Raw genomic sequence first — 22,546 nt, 5'->3', positions numbered from 1 at the left:
CTATAACAAAGTTAGTATGAACAGGTGCCTCAGACTTTTGCACAGTACTGCGTGTGTGTGTGTACCACTCATTCTACACTGGTTTATCTATGGAGATTTTTTTTATATAACATCATACTCTCTCCAAAGTTAGCAGAGAGCTAGTACAAACTTTGTAAACACCTTATCTAATCCACATATATATATATATATATATATATATATATATATATATATATATATATATATATATTAGTGCTGTCAAGCGATTAAAATATTTAATCGCGATTAATGTCATGACTGTCATAGTTAACTTGCGATTAATCGCAATTTAATCGCACATTTTTGTCACATGAAAAACCATTGTAATTCTTTTATCAGCATAAAAAAGTGAATGGGCTTGCTTTGTACCAATGCTTTTTTTTTTTTTATTGCAGAGCATAACACGTCTTGTCACAGCCACTGCGTAGTCGGGCTGGAGCCGCCGATGGGAAAACGAAACCTAAGCCGAGAGCCGAGGCGCGGGGCTAGCGCGCCCTGCCCGCGCTGGTTCTTTGGGAGGAGGGCAGAGGACTCTGGCTGTGCGGGGCATTACAGTCTAGCTGCTATCATTTTTCTAAGCAAAGTCTCTGTTCCAAGTTCCTGGCAGTTTCAAAAGCTTATGAAAAACCTACATCATGTCACAGAGCGTTAATCTCGCGATAAAAAAAATTATCGCCGTTAAAATTGAGTCAAGTTAACGCGATAATAACGTGACATTTTTGACAGCACTAATATATATATATATATATATATATATATATATATATCTTGCACAAATACCATCATTTATGCTAGACAAGCTAGGATAATGTAAAATGAAAGAAAAAGCAAGGCATCATTGATAAAAGCCAATGGAAGTACACATAATACTGAAAGCATGCATCTGGCTCAAATAATAAGAAATTTATAATTATACAACCACTCATATAAGGCACCCTATACTCAGTGCAACAAATTCAGATAAGAAACTTTCTTTTCAAAATTCAAGTTTTAACTTGTACAAAGTGAAATTGTTCAGAGGGGGGGAAAAATAATTAAATATTATTAATTATTTAAAACATATTTATGCAAAAGAAGTACTGACATTCAAAATTATACCTTTAAAATGTTTATTCTGCATTAATTAGTGTAGAAGAATTGTAATGGCTCTAGTAGTACCAAGATCATAAAACGTTAGTTATGAGATGAGTTAATACATTCATGAAAATGAGATTAATTTCCCACAGATTCCTACCCGTCCTTCACAACTCCGTACTTTACAGTAATGTACATACAGTGGTGCTTGAAAGTTTGTGAACCCTTTAGAATTTTCTATATTTCTGCATAAATAGGACCTAAAACATCATCAGATTTTCACACAAGTCCTAAAAGTAGATAAAGAGAACCCAGTTAAACAAATGAGACAAAAATATTATACTTGGTCATTTATTTATTGAGGAAAATGATCCAATATTACATATCTGTGAGTGGCAAAAGGATGTGAACCTTTGCTTTCAGTATCTGGTGTGACCCCCTTGTGCAGCAATAACTGCAACTAAACATTTCCGGTAACTGTTGATCAGTCCTGCACACCGGCTTGGAGGAATTTTAGCCCATTCCTCCGTACAGAACAGCTTCAACTCTGGGATGTTAGTGGGTTTCCTCACATGAACTGCTCGCTTCAGGTCCTTCCACAACATTTTGATTAGATTAAGGCCATTCCAAAATATTAACTTTATTCTTTGACTTGGCCATTCCAAAATATTAACTTTATTCTTCTGTAACCATTCTTTGGTAGAACGACTTGTGTGCTTAGGGTTGTTGTCTTGCTGCATGACCCACCTTCTCTTGAGATTCAGTTCATGGATACGTAGATGTCCTGACCTTTTCCTTTAGAATTCACTGGCATAATTCAGAATTCATTGTTCCATCAATGATGGCAAGCCGTCCTGGCCCAGATGCAGCAAAACAGGCCCAAACCATGATACTACCACCACCATGTTTCACAGATGGGATAAGGTTCTTGTGCTGGAATGCAGCAGTTTTCCTTTCTCCAAACAAAATGCTTTTCATTTAAACCAAAAAGTTATATTTTGGTCTCATCAGTTCACAAAACATTTGTCCAATAGCCTTCTGGCTTGTCCACGTGATCTTTAGCAAACTGCAGACGAGCAGCAATGTTCTTTTTGGAGAGCAGTGGCTTTCTCCTTGCAACCCTGCCATGCACACCATTGTTGTTCAGTGTTTTCCTGATGGAGGACTCATGAACATTACCCAATGTGAGAGAGGCCTTCAGTTGCTTAGAAGTTACCCTGGGGTCCTTTGTGACCTTGCCGACTATTACATGCCTTGCTCTTGGAGTGCTCTTTGTTGGTCGACCACTCCTGGGGAGGGTAACAATGGTCTTGAATTTCCTCCATTTGTACACAATCTGTCTGACTGTGGATTGGTGGAGTCCAAAGTCTTTAGAGATGGTTTTGTAACCTTTTCCAGCCTGATGAGCATCAACAATGCTTTTTCTGAGGTCCTCAGAAATCTCCTTTGTTCGTGCCATGATACACTTCCACAAGCATGTGTTGTGGAGATCAGACTTTGATAGATCCCTGTTCTTTAAATAAAACGGGGTGCCCACTCACACCTGACTGTCATCCCATTGATTGTAAACACCTGACTCTAATTTCACCTTCAAATTAACTGCTAATCCTAGAGGTTCACATACTTTTGCCACTCACAGATATGTAATATTGGATCATTTTCCTCAATAAATAAATGACCTAGTATAATATTTTGTATCATTTGTTTCACTGGGTTCTCTTTATCTATTTTTAGGACTTGTGTGAAAATCCGATTATGTTTTAGGTCATATTTATGCAGAAATATAGAAAATTCCAAAGGGTTCACAAACTTTCAAGCACCACTGTACCAACCCTGTTTCCAGAAAAGTTGGGATATTTTCTAAAATGCAATAAAAACAAATATCTGTGATTTGTTAATTCACACAAACCTTTATTTACCTGACAAAAGTACAAAGAAAGGATTTTCAATAGTTTTACTGACCAGCTTAATTGTATTTTGTAAATATAAACGAAGTTAGAATTTGATGTTGGCAACACACTCAGAAAAGTTGGGACAGAGACAAAAGAAGACTGAAAAGTTTATAGGATATTCAAGTACCACCATTTTGTAAGATTCCACAATAAGTAGGATAATTGGTAACATGATTAGGTATAAAAGGAGCATGCACTAAAGGCTCAGCCTCTGCAAGCAAGGATGGGTCATGGTTTACTCCTTTGTGCCAAAATTCGTGAGAAAATTGTTAGTCTCATCTCAGTGCATAAAGGGCAAGGTCAGAAACCACTGTTGAATGTGGCTGACCTTTGAGCCCTCAGGCAGCACTGCCTGAGAAACAGTCATGCTAATGTGACAAATATAGCCACATGTGCTTGAGAGTACTCTGGAAAACCATTGTCCGCCACTGTTTCCAGAAATGCAGCCTGAAACTGTATTACGCAAGGAGAAAGCCGTTAATCAATTCGATGCAGGAACGCCACCGATTTCTCTGGGATCAAACTCATCTCAGATGGACTTAAAGACAGTGGAAACGTGCTGTGGTCAGATGAGTCCACATTTCAGCTTGTTTTCAGGAAATCCGGTCATCGAGTTCTCAGTGCCAAAGGTGAACATGACCATCCAGTTTGTTATCAGAGAAAGGTGCATCTGTGATGGTATGGGGGTGCATCAGTGCCCACGCCATGGGAGAGTTGCATGTGTGTGAAGGTACCTTTGACGCAGAGGTGTATATTGGGATTTTAGAGATATGTTGCCATCACAGCGACAGGAAGTCCATGCTTATTTCAGCAGGACAATCCCAGGCCTCTTTCTGCATGGGCATACAACAGCGTGGCTTCATCGACAGAGTGTGTGTGCTTGACTGGCCTGCTGCCAGTCCAGATCTGTCTCCTATTGAGAATGTATGGCGCATCATGAAGAGGAGAACCAGACAACGGCAACCACAGACTGTTGAGCAGCTGAAGTCTTGTATCAAGCAAGAATGGACAAAAATTGTAACTGCAAAACTGCAACAGTTAGTATCCTCAGTTCCCATATGATTAAAAAAAGTGTTATTAAAAGAAAAAGTGATGTAACACAAAGGTAATAATACCTCGGTCCCAACTTTTTTTCAAGTGTGTTGCAGGCATCAAATTATAAGTGTATTTATATTTACAAAATACAATTAAGTTGGTCAGTAAATTATTGAAAATCTTTTCTTTGTACTTTGGTCAGTTAAATAAAAAAGTTCACGTGAATTAAGAAATCACAGATTTTTGTTTTATTGCATTTTGGAAAGTATTCCAACTTGTTCTAGAAATGGGGTTCGTAAATTGATGAGAACACCATCATTAAAAAGAATACAGAGTATTAAGTGTTCAAGAATAATTGCTGTATTATTGAACAAATGACAGCCAAAAAAAATATTTGTAAATGGTCACATTTTCCACTGGAGCAATTTAGGACTTTAAGTAAGGGAGCATATAATTCTATGCACACAAAATTATTCTTTTTAAGTATTTTAAATTAGTTTCAGATATTGCAGCAATTACCCAACATGGGAAACCTTACAAAAGTGTTTTATCGCTCATAAATAGAGATTTATAAGCAAACAATAATTCTCAGAACTGCAGGAGAACATTGAACAATCCAGCCACTGGATGGGCAAGTGGGCAAGAGGGTTGCGGTCAGAAAGGGCAGCCAGCTGTTTAAAAAAAAAAAAAAAACCTTGCCAAAAAACTTCATGAGTCATTTGCCTTCAGTTGGATGGAGAATGGCTAGAGCATACCTCAAAGTGACGCACAGGATTATTGCTTAAATTCTGTGAGAAGTGAGCAAGGGCTCCCTGACAGAGGACGGGCCAGGCTAACGAAGCAAGTCTGACAACAGCAATACCCACAACAGCAGGCTTTTAGAGTGGGTACTATGAACATCAGCACCCTAAAGGGTAAAGGAAGAGAAATCACCGACCTGTTGGAGAGGCGAAGGGTAGATGTCTTGTATTTACAGGAATGTCAGGATGTCTTGTATTTACAGTGAAGCATGATCAGAAATGGGCAAATTCATTAAGATGAATGTGAGATCCAGAATAGAAAAAGTTCAGTTTGGTAACTAGCGAAAGACTATTAAAATAAAAATACCAGCATTTTCCACAAAACGTTTGAACAAACTATACTGGCCAAAAGCAGGTACTCAGCAGGACAAATGTCCATGAGAGTACAATTGATATTTTGACTTAATTTTGCTAAAGACAGAGTGGCTCCTTTTAAAACTAAAGGAATTTTTACTTATTTACTTGCCAAGTACCAATAAGAAATTTGTCACCTCATGCCCAGGACCCCACTCAAGACTTTGTGTCGAATCCATTGTTTCTAGATAATTTTGTGATTTGTTAAATCTAAAATGTCAAAGGAGTATGCAGATGCACACTTTGCATTACAGTAAGTAGTGTTAGCACAAGTCACCAAACTCTTCAATAGAATTATCATGGAAAAGAAGATACCAAAACAGTGGAACGAGGCGAAGATGATACTCTTATACAAGAAGGGTGATAAAGCAGATATAAAGAACTACAGACCCGTCAGTTTACTTTCCCATTTCTACAAACTCTTCACCAGAGTCATCATGAATAGGATTGAAAGAATAATGGATGGAAACCAACCTAGAGAACAAGCAGGGTTTCGTAAAGATTTTTTGACAGTAGACCACCAGCAATCCATCAATCAACTGATAGAAAAATCTGCCGAATACCAGAAAAAATATTTGCATAGGATTTATTGACCATGAAACAGCATTTGATACAATAGAGCATAAAGCAATATAAATGCCTCGTCTCGTCTCATCTCGTCTTCTTCCGCTTTATCCGGGACCGGGTCGTGGAGGCAGCAGTCTAAGCAGGGAAGCCCAAACTTCCCTTTCCCCAGACACCTCGGCCAGCTCCTTGGGAAGAACACCGAGGAGTTCCCAGGCCAGCCGAGAGACATAGTCCCTCCAGCGTGTCCTGGGTCTTCCCCGGGGCCTCCTCCCGGGGGGACACGCCTGGAACACCTCCCCAGGGAGGCATCCAGGAGGCATCCGAAAAAGATGCCCGAGCCACCTCAGCTGATTCCTCTCGATGTGGAGGAGCAGCGGCTCTACTCCAAGCTCCTCCCGAGTGACTGTGCTTCTCACCCTAAGGGAGCGCCCAGCCACCCTGCGAAGGAAACTCATTTCGGCCGCTTGTATCCGCGATCTTGTTCTTTCGGTCATTACCCAAAGCTCATGACCATAGGTGAGAGTCGGAACGTAGATCGACCAGTAAATTGAGAGCTTCGCCTTTTGGCTCAGCTCCTTCTTCACCATGACGGACCAGTAAAGCGACCCCATCACTGCGGAGGCTGCACTGATCCGCCTGTCGATCTCACGCTCCATCCTTCCCTCACTTGTGAACAAGATCCCGAGATACTTAAACTCCTCCACTTGAGGCAGGACTTCTCCACCAACCTGGAGAGGGCAAGCCACCCTTTTCCGGTCGAGAACCATGGCCTCGGACTTGGAGGTGCTGATTCTCATCCCAGCCGTTTCACACTCGACTGCAAACCGCCCCAGTGCATGCTGAAGGTCCTGGTTTGAAGAGGCCAACAGGACAACATCATCCGCAAAAAGCAGAGATGAAATCCTGTGGTTCCCAAACAGGATTCCTTCCGGCCCCTGGCTGCGCCTAGAAATTCTGTCCATAAAAATTATGAACAGAACCAGTGACAAAGGGCAGCCCTGCTGGAGTCCAACATGCACTGGGAACAGGTCTGACTTACTGCCGGCAATGCGAACCAGACTCCTGCTCCGTTCGTACAGGGACCGGACAGTCGTTAGCAAAGAGCCCCGAACCCCATACTCCCGAAGCACCCCCCACAGAATACCACGGGGGACACGGTCGAATGCCTTCTCCAGATCCACAAAGCACATGTGGACTGGTTGGGCAAACTCCCATGAACCCTCGAGCACCCTATGAAGGGTATAGAGCTGGTCCAGTGTTCTGCGACCAGGACGAAAACTGCATTGTTCCTCCTGGATCCGAGGTTCGACTATTGGTCAAATTCTCCTCTCCAGTACCCTGGAGTAAACCTTCCCTGGGAGGCTGAGAAGTGTGATTCCCCTATAATTGGAGCACACTCTCCGGTCCCCTTTCTTAAAAAGAGGGACCACCACCCCAATCTGCCACTCCAGAGGCACTGTCCCCGACCGCCACGTGATGTTGCAGAGGCGTGTCAACCAAGACAGCCCCACAACATCCAGAGACTTGAGATACTCAGGGCGGATCTCATCCACCCCCGGTGCCTTGCCACCGAGGAGCTTCCAAACCACCTCAGTGACTTCGGCTTGGGTAATGGACGAGTCCACCTCTGAGTCATCAGCCTCAGTCTCCTCAGTGGAAGATATGATGGTGGGATTGAGGAGATCCTCAAAGTATTCCTTCCACTGCCCGACAATGTCCCCAGTCGAGGTCAACAGCTCCCCACCCACACTGTAAACAGTGTTGGCAGAGTACTGCTTCCCCCTCCTGAGGTGCCGGATGGTTTGCCAGAATTTCTTCGAGGCCAACCGATAGTCCTCCTCCATGGCCTCCCCGAACTCCTCCCAGTTCTGAGTTTTTGCCTCCGCAACTGCCTGAGCTGCAGCACGCCTGGCCTGCCGATACCCGTCAGCTGCCTCAGGAGTCCTGGAGGTCAACATGGCCCAATAGGACTCCTTCAGCTTGACGGCATCCCTTACTTCCGGTGTCCACCACCGGGTTCGGGGATTGCCGCCACGACAGGCACCGTAGACCTTGTGGCCACAGCTCCGAACAGCTGCGTCCACAATGGAGGTAGAGAACATGGTCCACTCAGACTCAATGTCCCCCGCCTCCCTCGGAAGCTGGGAAAAGCTCTCCCAGAGGTGGGAGTTAAAGACCTCCCCAACAGAGTGCTCGGCCAGACGTTCACAGCAGACCCTCACCATACGTTTGGGCCTGCCAGGTCTGTCCAGCTTCCTCCTCCGCCAGCAGATCCAACTCACCACCAGGTGGTGATCAGTTGACAGCTCAGCCCCTCTCTTCACCCGAGTGTCCAAGACATAGGGCCAGAGATCAGATGAAACGACTACAAAGTCTATCATCGACCTCCGACCTAAGGTGTCCTGGTGCCACGTGCACTTATGGACACCCCTATGCTCAAACATGGTGTTCGTTATGGACAAACCATGACTAGCACAGAAGTCCAATAACAAAACACCACTCGGGTTCAGATCGGGGAGGCCGTTCCTCCCAACCACGCCCCTCCAGGTGTCACTATCATCGCCCACATGAGCATTGAAGTCCCCCAGTAGCACAATGGAGTCCCCAGTCTGAGCACCCCTCAGTACCTCTCCCAGGGACTCCAAGAAGGCCGGATACTCTATACTGCTATTTGGGCCGTAGGCACAAACAACAGCAAGAGCCCTCTCCCCAATCTGAAGGCACAGATAGGCGACCCTCTCGGTCACTGGGGTAAACTCCAACACATGGCGGCTGAGCTGGGGAGCTATAAGCAAGCCCACACCAGCCCGCCGCCGCTCACCACGGGCGACTCCAGAGAAGTGGAGAGTCCAGCCCCTCTCGAGGAGCTGGGTTCCAGAGCCCAAGCTGTGCGTGGAGGTGAGCCCGACTATCTCTAGCCGGTACCTCTCAACCTCCCGCACAAGCTCAGGCTCTTTCCCCCCCAGCGAAGTGACATTCCATGTCCCAACAGCCAGCCGCTGTGTCCGGGGATCAGGTTGTCGAGGCCCCTGCCTTCGACTGCCACCCAATCCACAATTATAAATGCACTACGAAAAATTGGAGTCAATGAAAAATTACGTGGTGCTTATAAGAGAAATTTATAAAAATGCAATGGCAAGAGTCCACATTGACAATGAGCAACTGGAGGAAATCAAGATTGATACAACAAGGAGATCCCATCAGCACGAAGCTGTTCACAACCAGTTTAAAAGTTTTCAAAGAAATAGAATTAAAACAGAGAGGAATTAGGATAGATGATGAAACATTGGATGAACTCTGATTTGCAGATGATGTGCTGGCTGTCACAGAAGAAACAGATGAAATGGAGCATCAATTCCAAATGATCAGTTCTCAAAGTAAGAAAGTTGGCCTCAAGATCCATAGAGGAAAAACCGAATATGAGACAAATTTTAAGGAAGACTGAGTTATGAAGATCGAACAAGATACAAATCAAGAAGGTCAACCAATACAAATACCTTGACCAAACTATAAGTCTAGAAGACAGGGAAACGGAATTTAAAATGAGGATAAATGCTGGATGGAAGGCCTTTGGGAGGTACAAAAACATCTTTTGCGATAAAAGCCTGCGAATATCTCTTAAAAGGAAAGTTTTCAACCAGGTTATCGTCCCAATGGTCGCCTATGGCTCAGAAACATGGTCTTTGACTAAGGCGATGGAAAATAAAATTCAAACAATGGAGAGAGCAATGGAAAGATGCGTCTTAGGAATAAAACTCAAGGATAGAGTATCAGCTGGACAAATACGTTAGAGAACTGGTTTTGCTTACATTCTAATAGAAATTAAGAAAAGGAAATGGAGATGGGCGGGCCACCTAATGCAGAGAACCGATAACAGATAGACCATGAAAACAACAGTATGGCAACCGTGAACTGGTAAAAGAAAATGAGGTCGGCAGAAGAAACGATGGCAGGAGGAGCTGGAAGCGTTTGGAGGTCAGCATTGGGAGAGAATTGCAGTCAACTGGAAGGAGTGGAAGAATTTAGAGGGCTTCATCCAGCAGTGGATAGATACAGCCATAAACTAAGTAGTGTTACTTATTAGTATTCTTGCTACAGTTGACTGTGTCCATAGAACAAACACATGGTCTATATTTTGTGTCGGTACATAGCAGTGTGGGCAGTAACTAATTGAATAATTTTATGAATTCATAAATTATGAATTTTATTCACATTCTTGTATTTCATGGCAGCATGGTGAGCTGCTTGTTCTGCCAGGCTTCAATTGGATTGTGGACAAGATTGATGCCTAAATTGTTTTGAACAAGAGCATCTTCAAGCGCCTTGCCTGAACTGCAGCAGCAAACGCATCTTTTCATGACAAAAAAAGGTCATTTTTGCCTATAAAATTATAATATATAAAATTTATAGATTTCTCTCAAGCTGCTTTGTGACAATGCCCATTGTAAAAAAGTGCTGTACAAATAAAATGTAATTGAATCAAACTAAACTTTTGCCATAGTAAATACCATATACAGTTAGGTCCATATATATTTGGACACGGACACAAATTTTGTTTTTTTTTACCTGTTTACTGAAACATATTCAAGTTATAGTTATATAATGGACATGGACATAAAGTCCAGACTTTCATCTTTCATTTGAGGGTATCCACATTAAAATTGGATGAAGGGTTTAGGAGTTTCAGCTCCTTAACATGTGCCACCCTGTTTTTAAAGGGACCAAAAGTAATTGGACAATTGACTCAAAGGCTATTACATGGGCAGGTGTGGGCAATTCCTTCGTTATGTCATTCTCAATTAAGCAGATAAAAGGCCTGGAGTTGATTTGAGGTGTGGTGCTTGCATTTGGAAGATTTTGCTGTGAAGAAAACATGCGGTCAAAGGAGCTCTCCATGCAGGTGAAACAAGCCATCCTTAAGCTGCGAAAACAGAAAAACCCATCCGAGAAATTGCTACAATATTAGGAGTGGCAAAATCTCCAGTTTGGTACATCCTGAGAAAGAAAGAAAGCACTGGTGAACTCATCAATGCAAAAAGACCTGGACGCCCACAGAAGACAACAGCAGTGGATGATCACAGAATAATTTCCATGCTGAAGAGAAACCCCTTCACAACAGCCAACCAAGTGAACAACACTCTCCAGGAGGTAGGCGTATCAATATCCAAATCTACCATAAAGAGAAGACTGCATGAAAGTAAATACAGAGGGTTCACTGCACGGTGCAAGCCACTCATAAGCCTCAAGAATAAAAAGGCTAGATTGGACTTTGCTAAAAAACATCTAAAAAAGCCAGCACAGTTCTGAAAGAACATTCTTTGGACAGATGAAACCAAGATCAACCTCTACCAGAATGATGGAAAGAAAAAAATATGGTGAAGGCGTGGTACAGCTCAAAATCCAAAGCATACCACATCATCTGTAAAACACAGCGGAGGCAGTGTGATGGCTTGGGCATGCATGGCTGCCAGTGGCACTGGGTCACTAGTGTTTATTGATGATGTGACACAGGACAGAAGCAGCCGGATGAATTCTGAGGTATTCAGAGACATACTGTGTGCTCAAATCCAGCCAAACTGATTGGTCGGTGTTTCATAATACAGATGGACAATGACCCAAAACATAAAGCCAAAGCAACCCAGGAGTTTATTAAAGCAAAGAAGTGGAATATTCTTGAATGGCCAAGTCAGTCACCTGATCTCAACCCAATTGAGCATGCATTTCACTTGTTAAAGACTAAACTTCAGACAGAAAGGCCCACAAACAAACAGCAACTGAAAACCGCTGCAGTAAAGGCCTGGCAGAGCATTAAAAAGGAGGAAACACAGCGTCTGGTGATGTCCATGAGTTCAAGACTTCAGGCAGTCATTGCCAACAAAGGGTTTTCAACCAAGTATTAGAAATGAACATTTTATTTACAGTTATTTAATTTGTCCAATTACTTTTGAGCCCCTGAAATGAAGGGATTGTGTTTAAAAAATGCTTTACTTCCTCACATTTTTATGCAATCATTTTGTTCAACCCACTGAATTAAAGCTGAAAGTCTGAACTTCAACTGCATCTGAATTGTTTTGTTCAAAATTCATTGTGGTAATGTCCAGAACCAAAATTAGAAAAATGTTGTCTCTGTCCAAATATTTATGGACCTAACTGTGTCAGGGAATGTCTGATGGCTTACCATCAAGAGCTCATGAACTAGACAAAACATTTCAAGGGTGTAACGTTTGTCCAATATCCACACAAAATGATGGTCCAGGAGTGGAATTTGGACTTGGTCCTTGCTAGCTGAACCAACAGATGATGCAAAAATAAGGTCACTGAAGGCAGTAGTTTTCCGTCCATCATTACAGCCACGTGAGTTGTTGAACTGCATGCATTAACAGTTATCATGCACCGTCTGTGTTCATTACGAGAGTACAATACAGATGAGAGTGTACCCATGCCAGTCCAGTGAGTGCTCTCGACATTAAGTGTCTGCCAGTGAGTCAATGACTGGCTATTTGTATGCCTTGAGGAGAGCTGGAAAAGGGCTCCAATGTCCAAAGACCAGTTAGCTCAATGAATAATCACTGTGCAAACATAATGACCCTAACCCATAACTATGTCATCGCTTGTTTACCGCAATGCATTATGGGTGATACCCAGGGTCAACTCCATCGTATTGTTTACTTCCGCCTTTGTGAAACCTGCATTGTTCTGTCTAACCGCTTTTAACCATGCCTAAAGTGAATTGCTGTGTGCCTTACTGTTTCTCCACAACAAAGAGAACACCTAATTTGAACTTTTATCAGCTACCAGTCAAGAAGAAGAGAAGAAAGAAATGGATAAGTTTAATCCGCAACAAAAACCTTTGAACTGAATCGAAATGGACAAGTGTTTGTAGCTTACATTTCTCTGGTGGAAAAAAGACGTACTTAAACTGTGACCCAGCAATATTTCCATGGTCTGCGGAACGGCCTTCAGTTATAGAAGATTATGACAATCTACACTGTTCATCGTCTGAAACTAGCGATATTCCAAAGCCTGTAAAACAAAAAAGCATTCTTCGGCCTTTGCCTCTCAACGTGCCGAAGCACTCGGCAGCTGAATGAGCCTGTCGGACCGATAAAACTCCCAAACCACAAAGGGTTCTCTTTCGGGTATGTATAATGTTCAGTGTACCTCACTAGCAGCATTTATTGAAGTAAATGCATTTATACTGAACATGACATGGCAGATCAGCGGGTTTCCAAAGGTTTTTTGTGTTTTTTTTTGGTAATGTTTCCTGATATGAAGTTTTATTTAACTAGTCACTCATTTATAAATGTTTTGATGCTGTTCATCTGGGCCCGGGATCACGAAGCAATCTTAGACTTAAGTCAAAAGTTGATTTTTCATAATCATTTCCCTTACTGCATCTGTAATTTTCATTGTGCTGGATCAAGATGAAGTACAAAGCTAAGATTTCATTAGAACAAAGCTTCTTAGAAAATGGTAAGGAATAACTGAAGATTAAAAGAAACAAATTTAGACTTAAGTCTAAGATTGCTTCGTGATCCCGGGGCCTGTAGTCCGGGGCTGTGTTTAAAAAAAAAAAACCTTCTTCCCTTCTCACCAAGCTTGATTTGAATTCCGATTTTTCCTGTAAACCTTTGACATGTTATCCACCTCTTTAAAGCACCAATTTCATTGTCTTCCGTAACAGAGCACGGCAAAATCGCTCCTCTCACATTGCTCTCACGTAAAATTAATCTGACATCCGCTATATCGCTCAACTACTGACCCTGGCTATCCCCCACAATGCACTGCGGTAAACAAGTGATGACGTAGTTATGCCTTGGGGCTACTGAGGCAGGTGAAGCGGTGTCTTCCATTAAACGCCATTTGATACAGACCATCTCCATGCTATTTGACGACCTCCTGACAGCACTAAGTGAAGCATCACTTGTGGACACCATCTACATTTGCCAGATCTCACAGAATGAATGTTGCTTTATCACAGCCCATGAACTCTGTGGTAAGCCTATTACCGTATTAGAATATTGTGCAATTCTTATTCTCAATAGTGAATAGTATCACACCATTCAGATGTTGAGGAATTCTCTTCCTTCCTCAATAAAATACAGGATCTGCACTTAAGTGATTCTCATCCTCAAGAAAGAATAGCATCACTGCTTGATTCTCATTCTCAACAAGGAGCAATATCAACCGTTTGTGTGACTGTAATTCTCAACAAATCATGGTATTTCCACAATTTATGAATGCTGCCTGTTATTGTCTGGCAAACCGCATTAACTGCATGGTAAAAATCCTTGTGACAACTTTTGATATTTGGCCTCCATTACGTACAAAGGAAACAGCCCAGACAGTCCCATGTCAGGGTCGGCACCAGACTACACTTCTCAGAATGCACTGCAGCCTACAAACATCGCCGCTATGGACAACAACACCACATTCCTGATCACACTCAGTTACTGCACAGCCACTCTCACAGTATTTAAGGACTCTCAGTTTTGACAATCTTTGTAAAGTACGTCTGACTTTGCAAAGTCTTTGTTCCAAGTTTTGGTATTCTGGTTTTTGCACCTTTTGGATTTTTGCCCACGTATTGACATTTGCCGATTGTTTGACTTTATGCCTGTTCTTAACTATGATTCTTGATCATGTTCTGAATTTGTCTGCCCTGCTGATGATAAACTTTATGAATCTGCATTTGCACCTGCTTACTTTTCCTGACAAGTTACATACGAAATCTTACAAATTCTGTGTAGCTTTACTGCAAAATATTACATATTACAAATAAAATAATCTTTAATCGAGTTAAATTTATCTAGAAATGTACACATTTGACTAATTTTAAGCATTTATTTCTAGAAGAATAAGAATATTTAAAGCTTGAAACTTGTAAAAAAAATAATTACTAGACATATATGTTTAATTTTTTTTTTGCAGTGCTACTATTTTTGCACTATTCATAAAAATACACACTGACAAACATATAGAGCAATCACTGCAAATTAAAAAAAAAAGAAAAGAAAATCCTTCGATAAAAATTCCCACCCTCAATATGCATTATGTTGAAAAAATAAAATAAAATACAAGGCGACATCAGTTCAAAGACAAACATTGTATTTTCTAAAACATAAAACTAATTCAAGTTAGTGTTGTCTGTTCGGCCTAGCTGACTTTAATAAACTGTTAATAATAAAATGTTGTTTTATTCATTAAAATATAGAACCTGAGCTTGTTAAATAAGCACTGTATTATGAAGCTGTGGCGATTAAGTAATTACTTTTTTTTTTAACCTGACCATTATCCAGCTGCCAATTAAAAATAGACTAAGGAATGTGTTTGTAACACATCACAACCCCATTAAAATTAATTGCCATCCGTCCAGTCTATTGCAATGTAAATATACTACAGATGATAATATATAATGTAGATTACGTTTTGAGCATTACTCCTCTGCTTCATCACCTAGGGATCTGTTTGCTTCTCCTTATGGTTCTGTTAGTCATCTTGGTTTATTCTTCATTTGAGTCTTCTAAGGCATGCCCACTGTTTCTAATATTTATTTGCTGTTTGCCATTCTGTGATAGCAGTTTCTATGAATCCACTCCCAGGACCTTCTTCATGTGCTCATAGACCACATAGGAGATACTAACAGCAGGAATGACTTTCAGGAAGTTGGGGGCAATGCCACGGTACAGACCTGGGACACCCTCTTGGGTCACTATGTGCTTGAACTGGCCCACCATGGATAGCTTTGGAGCACCCTCTGTAGAAGCTGCAGAATTAAAAGCACAGGATACCATAACAGAAAAGTAAAAAAGCCACAGAACAGACATAGGCAACCATCAGTGATCTGTATTTATATTATCCTATTCGACTTATCCTTACACACACTGAAACCCATGGGAGAACAGAATAATGAGGTTGTACAACTGTTGTTCACAGAAAAAAAAAAAGATTGGTTCATGAATATCACATGATCCAGGACCTCACTCACCCTGGGCCTGCATGCGTGTACGGATAAGAGCCAATGGGTAACTGGCTAGCTGGCCACAAGTGCTTGACACGGTGCCACAGCCAAGCAACACCAAAACACCAGGATCAGCTGAATCCATACAGTACCGCTGCAGCCAGGCATTTTTCAGAGTCTGCATGCACACACACACACACACACACACACACAGTTGTGGTCAGAAGTTTACATACAGTGACATAAATGTCATCTTGGATATGAATGTCATGGCAATATTTGGGCTTTCAATGATTTCTCTGAACTGTTCTTTTTCTGTGGCAGAATGATTGTATGGCATACGTCTCTTTTAAAAAAAAACCCTAGAATTCGGTGTACAATTTTCTTTGAGTTTTCTGAACTCAATACAGGGTCAAAAATTTTCATACAGCACACCTAATAATTGGGTAAAATGTCTCTTTGCAAGATTCACCTTGACCAAACATTTTTGTTTACCATGAACAAACTTCTGGCAGAATTCTGGTTGGATATTTCATAACTCTTCATGGTAGAATTGGTAGAGTTCATCTCATCTCATCTCATTATCTCTAGCCGCTTTATCCTGTTCTACAGGGTTGCAGGCAAGCTGGAGCCTATCCCAGCTGACTATGGGCGAAAGGCGGGGTACACCCTGGACAAGTCGCCAGGTCATCACAGGGCTGACACATAGACACACAACCATTCACACTCACATTCACACCTACGGTCAATTTAGAGTCACCAGTTAACCTAACCTGCATGTCTTTGGACTGTGGGGGGAAACCGGAGCACCCAGAGGAAACCCACGCGGACACGGGGAGAACATGCAAATTCCGCACAGAAAGGCCCTCACCAGCCACGGGGCTCAAACCCGGACCTTCTTGCTGTGAGGCAACAGCGCTAACCACTACACCACCGTGCCGCCCTGGTAGAGTTCAATAAAAAAAATTTTCTTGGCATGGACTCTACTTATAAGCACGGTCCATATATTTTCAATAGGGTTGAAGTCAGGACTTGTTTTAAGCTTAATGTTAGCCTGCTTTATCCTCCACAACCAGCTCTGATGCGTGTTTGGGTTCATTATCATGTTGTGACTCCCAGTCATGTTCAAGTTTCCAATGGTTTGAGGTTATGCTGAAGAATTCTGAGATAGTCCTCCTTCTTCATTATTCCATCCATTTTGGGCAATGAACCAGTTCCACTGGCAGTAAAACAGCCCCAGAGCATGATGATCCTACCACCAGCCGGTACAGTGTTCCTCCGTACATGGTGGTCATTGTGGCCAAACAACTCAATCTTTGTCTTATGTGATCATACAGCTTTCCACCAGAAGGCTTTTTCCATGTGGTCAGTTGCAAACTTTAGTTAAGCTTGAAGGTGTCAATTTTGGAGCAGGGGATTATTTCTTGGATAACAGCCTCTTAGTTCATGGTGCTATAAAACTCTCCTGAACTGTAGATAGTGATCCATCAGCTTCCAGTTCATGACAGGGCTGTGCTATGGTGGTTCCTGACCATCTGAACCAATTTCCTTTTCAGCTGAGGGTGACAGTTTAGGTTTTCTTGAAGCAAAGTGGCTTGGCAAAGTGACTACACCTCCCAGTAACTTGCATCCGATTGTTTGAACTGACCTTGGGATTTGCAGTTGTTTAGGAATGGCTCTAAGAGACATTCCTGAGTTGCGTACATTTGCGATCCTCTTTCTCAGATCTGCACTGAGCTCCTTGGACTTTCCCATTTTACTGTGTGTTGGTCAATCCAATGAGTGCTGTAAACAAACCCTTTTTATGAAGGCCCAGAGAAGCTACCAGCTGTAGTCAATCATGATGACTAACAGGAAGTTAAGAGGCCTTGGCACGATAAGAGATATTTTGGATGTTTCAGCACCTCTGAATTAATAATCTAAGTGAGTGTATGTACATTTTTGACCCTGTATGTATACATTTTTACGCCGTGTTGATTTCAGAAAACCCAAAATAAATTAAAACTTCTGCACCAAATTCATGGGGTGTTTTTTTTTCTATTAAAGAAATATGTTGTACAATCATTTCGCCACAGAAAATGAACAGTTCAGAGAAATCATTGAAAGCCCAATATATCCCAGATGACATTCATATCACTGTATGTAAACTTCTGACCACAACTGTGTGTGTATTTTATATTATATATATATATATATATATATATATATATATATATACACACAGTGGTGCTTGAAAGTTTGTGAACCCTTTAGAATTTTCTATATTTCTGCATAAATATGACCGAAAACATCATCAGATTTTCACACAAGTCCTAAAAGTAGATAAAGAGAACTCAGTTAAACAAATGAGACAAAAATATTCTACTTGATCATTTATTTATTGAGGAAAATGAGCCAATATTATATATCTGTGAGTGGCAAAAGTATGTGAACCTTTGCTTTCAGTATCTGGTGTGACCCCCTTGTGCAGCAATAACTGCAACTAAACGTTTGCAGTAACTGTTGATCAGTCCTGCACACTGGCTTGGAGGAATTTTAGCCCATTCCTCCGTACAGAACAGCTTCAACTCTGGGATGTTGGTGGGTTTCCTCACATGAACTGCTCGCTTCAGGTCCTTCCACAACATTTCGATTGGATTAAGGTCAGGACTTTGACTTGGTCATTCCAAAACATTAACTTTGTTCTTCTTTAACCATTCTTTGGTAGAACGACTTCTGTGCTTAGGGTCATTGTCTTGCTGCATGACCCACCTTCTCTTGAGGTTCAGTTCATGGACAGATGTCCTGACATTTTCCTTTAGAATTCACTGGTATAATTCAGAATTCATTGTTCCATCAATGACGGCAAGCCATCCTGGCCCAGATGCAGCAAAACAGGCCCAAACCATGATACTATCACCACCATGTTTAACAGATGGGATAAGGTCATTATGCTGGAATGCAGTGTTTTCCTTTCTTCAGACATAACACTTCTCATTTAAATCAAAAAGTTCTATTTTGGTCTCATCCATCCACAAAACATTTTTTCAATAGCCTTCAGGCTTGTCCACATGATCTTTAGCAAACTGCAGACGAGCAGAAATGTTCTTTTTGGAGAGCAGTGGCTTTCTCCTTGCAACCCTGCCATGCATACCATTGTTGTTCTGTGTTCTCCTGATGGTGAACTCATGAACATTAACATTAGCCAATGTGAGAGAGGCCTTCAGTTGCTTAGAAGTTACCCTGGGGTCCTTTGTGACCTTGCTGACTATTACACGCCTTGCTCTTGGAGTGATCTTTGTTGGTCGACCACTCCTGGGGAGGGTAACGATGGTCTTGAATTCCCTCTATTTGTACACAATCTGTCTGATTGTGGATTGGTGGAGTCCAAACTCTTTAGAGATGGTTTTGTAACCTTTTCCAGCCTGATGAGCATCAACAACGCTTTTTCTGAGGTCCTCAGAAATCTCCTTTGTTCGTGCCATGATACACTTCCACAAACATGTGTTGTGAAGATCAGACTTTGATAGGTTCCTGTTCTTTAAATAAGACAAGGTGCCCACTCACACCTGATTGTCATCCCGTTGATTGAAAACACCTGACTCTAATTTCACCTTCAAATTAACTGCTAATCCTAGAGGTTCACATACTTTTGCCACTCACAGATATGTAATATTGGATCATTTTCCTCAATAAATAAATGAGCAAGTATAATATTTTTGTCTCATTAGTTTAACTGGGTTCTCTTTATCTACGTTTCGGACTTGTGTGAAACTCTGATGATATTTTAGGTCATGTTTTATGCAGAAATATAGAAAATTCTAAAGGGTTCACAAACTTTCAAGCACCACTGTATATATATATATATATATATATATATATATATATATATATATATATATATATATATACCGGTATGACAGAGGAGGGGGGAGATAATTGGAACAGCTCATGGAATATTGTGGGAAAACAAAAAGGCATGGACTTAAATACAAACCTACAAACCTACCCCCTGACAGAAAACAGAATGATTAGGGTATCAATGACATATGGCATGCATTTACATGAGCATGCACTTACATGAACATACCTCATAAACAGCCAGATCAATACCAGCATAAGGAATGATGCCAAGTGTGTTAGGTACATAGCCCCTATAGAAGGCTTGCACCCCTTCCTTATGCAGAATCTGCTTGGCACAGTCTAGCATTCCAGAGTATTGTCCTGTCTTCCGTAAAGTAAGACGCGTCTTCAGCACCTAGGAGAGGATCGTATAAAAAAGTGTGTATGGGAAAGAAAGGTGGAAGAAAGAAAATGTGTATTCACACTGATGCTGAGTGAATGAGAGAAAATTGGATTAAAATTATCCAGCAATTTACTGGCACAAAAGGTTACACTTTATGATATTGGTATCCACTTTCATGTCCAATTTGATTACACAACTGCCATGAAGACGCTTACTGGACATCCAGAGAAGCTTCCCGTGGATGTCCACAGATACAATGGTGTCACAAGTCCTGCTTATGAGGTTTAAAGCTCTGAATGGTTTACCACCAGCATACGAGCAAACTTCTAATCTCCTCAATAAATTTTAAATATTTTATACACTTTGCTGAGCTGTTGCAGGCCTAATGTTAATTAAAAAAAAAAATTCACTCAGTCAGTTGGTGGAAGATATTTTTCTTATATTGGCCCTAGTGTTCCAGAGGGGAAAAAATAAATGCAATCTCTATACAGAATGCATTTCAAAATTCAGATTAATAGCAATCTAATTTAATTCTTTTCACCCTTTTAAATGTCTAATTTTACTTTTTCACTTATGTTAAATATACTTAACATGATTTGTAGTGGGGCGGCACGGTGGTATAGTGGTTAGCGCTGTCGCCTCACAGCAAGAAGGTCCGGGTTCGAGCCCTGTGGCCAGCGAGGGCCTTTCTGTGCGGAGTTTGCATGTTCTCCCCGTGTCCGCGTGGGTTTCCTCCGGGTGCTCCGGTTTCCCCCACAGTCCAAAGACATGCAGGTTAGGTTAACTGGTGACTCTAAATTGAGCGTAGGTGTGAATGTGAGTGTGAATGGTTGTCTGTGTCTATGTGTCAGCCCTGTGATGACCTGGCGACTTGTCCAGGGTGTACCCCGCCTTTCACCCGTAGTCAGCTGGGATAGGCTCCAGCTTGCCTGTGACCCTGTAGAACAGGATAAAGCAGCTAGAGATGATGAGATGAGATGATTTGTAGTAAAATGTGTTCGTAATAATTATAGTAGTTGTGTGTGTGTGTGTGTGTGTGTGTGTGTGTGTGTGTGTGTGTGTGTGTGTGTGTGTGTGAGAGAGAGAGAGAGAGAGAGATGTTTGGCCTTTGAATGAGACTGATGCCAGATCACGCTCCAACCTCGCTGTTGGTTGAGCAATCCACTACGTATGTTTCATTACCATGACAGATTATCGGTCATCCTGTGTGTGTGTGTGTGTGTGTGTGTGTGTGTGTGTGTGTGTGTGTGTGTGTGTGTGGAGAGAGAGAGAGAAAGAGAGAGCAAGTGCATGTCTGTGTTATGTGGCTACTTTTTAGCACCCTTTTAAATACAACCTGCAGTTTGAAAACACAACAGCAATGCTTTTCCTCTGGGCAAAGCCCAACATGCTGCACTTGGATGCATTTCAATACCACGCTGATTCCAAAGAGAGGGCGAGAGATACAAAGCGAGAGGGTGAGAGAGAGAGAGAGAGAGAGAACTGCAGGACATTAAATAGAATGTGCTTTCAAAACCCGACAGCTGGCAGCCTTCTGTGTGCGCGCGCGTGTGCACGCACACACACATTCCAATAAAAGGGTTCAAGTCGAGATCTGTCACGTGCGCGCGCACACACAGTGTCTTGCAAAACTATTCATCCCCTTTGGTGTTTGTCCTGTTTTGTTGCATTACAAGCTGAAATTAAAACTGATTTTTGGTGGGTTAGCACCATTTGATTTCCACAACATGTCTACCACTTTAAAGGTGCAATTTTTATTTATTTTTTTTTTATTGTGACACAAACAATAATTAAGATGAAAAAAAAAACAGAAATCTGCATAGGTATTCACCCCCTTCCATATCTCATCTCTCATCTCATTATCTCTAGCCGCTTTATCCTGTTCTACAGGGTCGCAGGCAAGCTGGAGCCTATCCCAGCTGACTATGGGCGAAAGGCGGGGTACACCCTGGACAAGTCGCCAGGTCATCACAGGGCTGACACATAGACACAGACAACCATTCACACTCACATTCACACCTACGGTCAATTTAGAGTCATCAGTTAACCTAACCTGCATGTCTTTGGACTGTGGGGGAAACCGGAGCACCCGGAGGAAACCCACACGGACACGGGGAGAACATGCAAACTCCGCACAGAAAGGCCCTCACCGACCACGGGGCTCGAACCCGGACCTTCTTGCTGTGAGGCGACAGCACTAACCACTACATCACCGTGCCGCCCCCCTTCCATATGAAACGCCTAAATAAAAGCTGGTCCAACCAATTCACTTCATAAGTCACATAATTAGTTGATTAAGATCCAACTGTGTGCAATCAAAGTGTCACACATTGTCTGTATAACTAAACCTGTTCTGGAAGGACCCCAACTCTACAACACTACTAAGCAAGCAATATGAGAACCAAGGAGCTTCCAAACAGGTCAGAGACAAAGTTGTAAAGTATAGATCAGGGTTGGGTCATAAAAAATATCCCAAACTTTGAATATCCCACAGAGCACCATTAAATCCATTATAGCAAAATGGAAAGAATATGGCACCACTACAAACCTGACAAGA

At 41.9% G+C, this 22,546-nt stretch overlaps 1 protein-coding gene across 4 annotated transcripts in view; it reads right to left on the bottom strand.

Moving 5' to 3' along the window:
• Window positions 1-14,958: 14,958 nt before the first annotated feature.
• Window positions 14,959-22,546, bottom strand: part of slc25a23b (solute carrier family 25 member 23b) — a 98,262-nt gene continuing 90,674 nt past the window's right edge. For all 4 annotated transcript variants that reach the window (XM_060901333.1, XM_060901331.1, XM_060901332.1 and 1 more), the window contains 3 exons: window positions 19,834-20,001; window positions 15,792-15,942; window positions 14,959-15,569 (listed from right to left, as the gene is read on the bottom strand). In XM_060901333.1, the coding sequence (XP_060757316.1) occupies window positions 15,388-15,569; window positions 15,792-15,942; window positions 19,834-20,001 (501 nt within the window). In that variant the 3' untranslated portion in view covers window positions 14,959-15,387. The remainder of the gene's footprint in view (window positions 15,570-15,791; window positions 15,943-19,833; window positions 20,002-22,546) is intronic.

The sequence above is a fragment of the Neoarius graeffei genome, chromosome 20 (genome assembly GCF_027579695.1).
Source record: "Neoarius graeffei isolate fNeoGra1 chromosome 20, fNeoGra1.pri, whole genome shotgun sequence".
Lineage (NCBI taxonomy): Eukaryota > Metazoa > Chordata > Actinopteri > Siluriformes > Ariidae > Neoarius > Neoarius graeffei.
The sequence above is the reverse complement of the archived record's forward strand: the minus strand, read 5'-3'. Positions and strand labels throughout refer to the sequence as shown.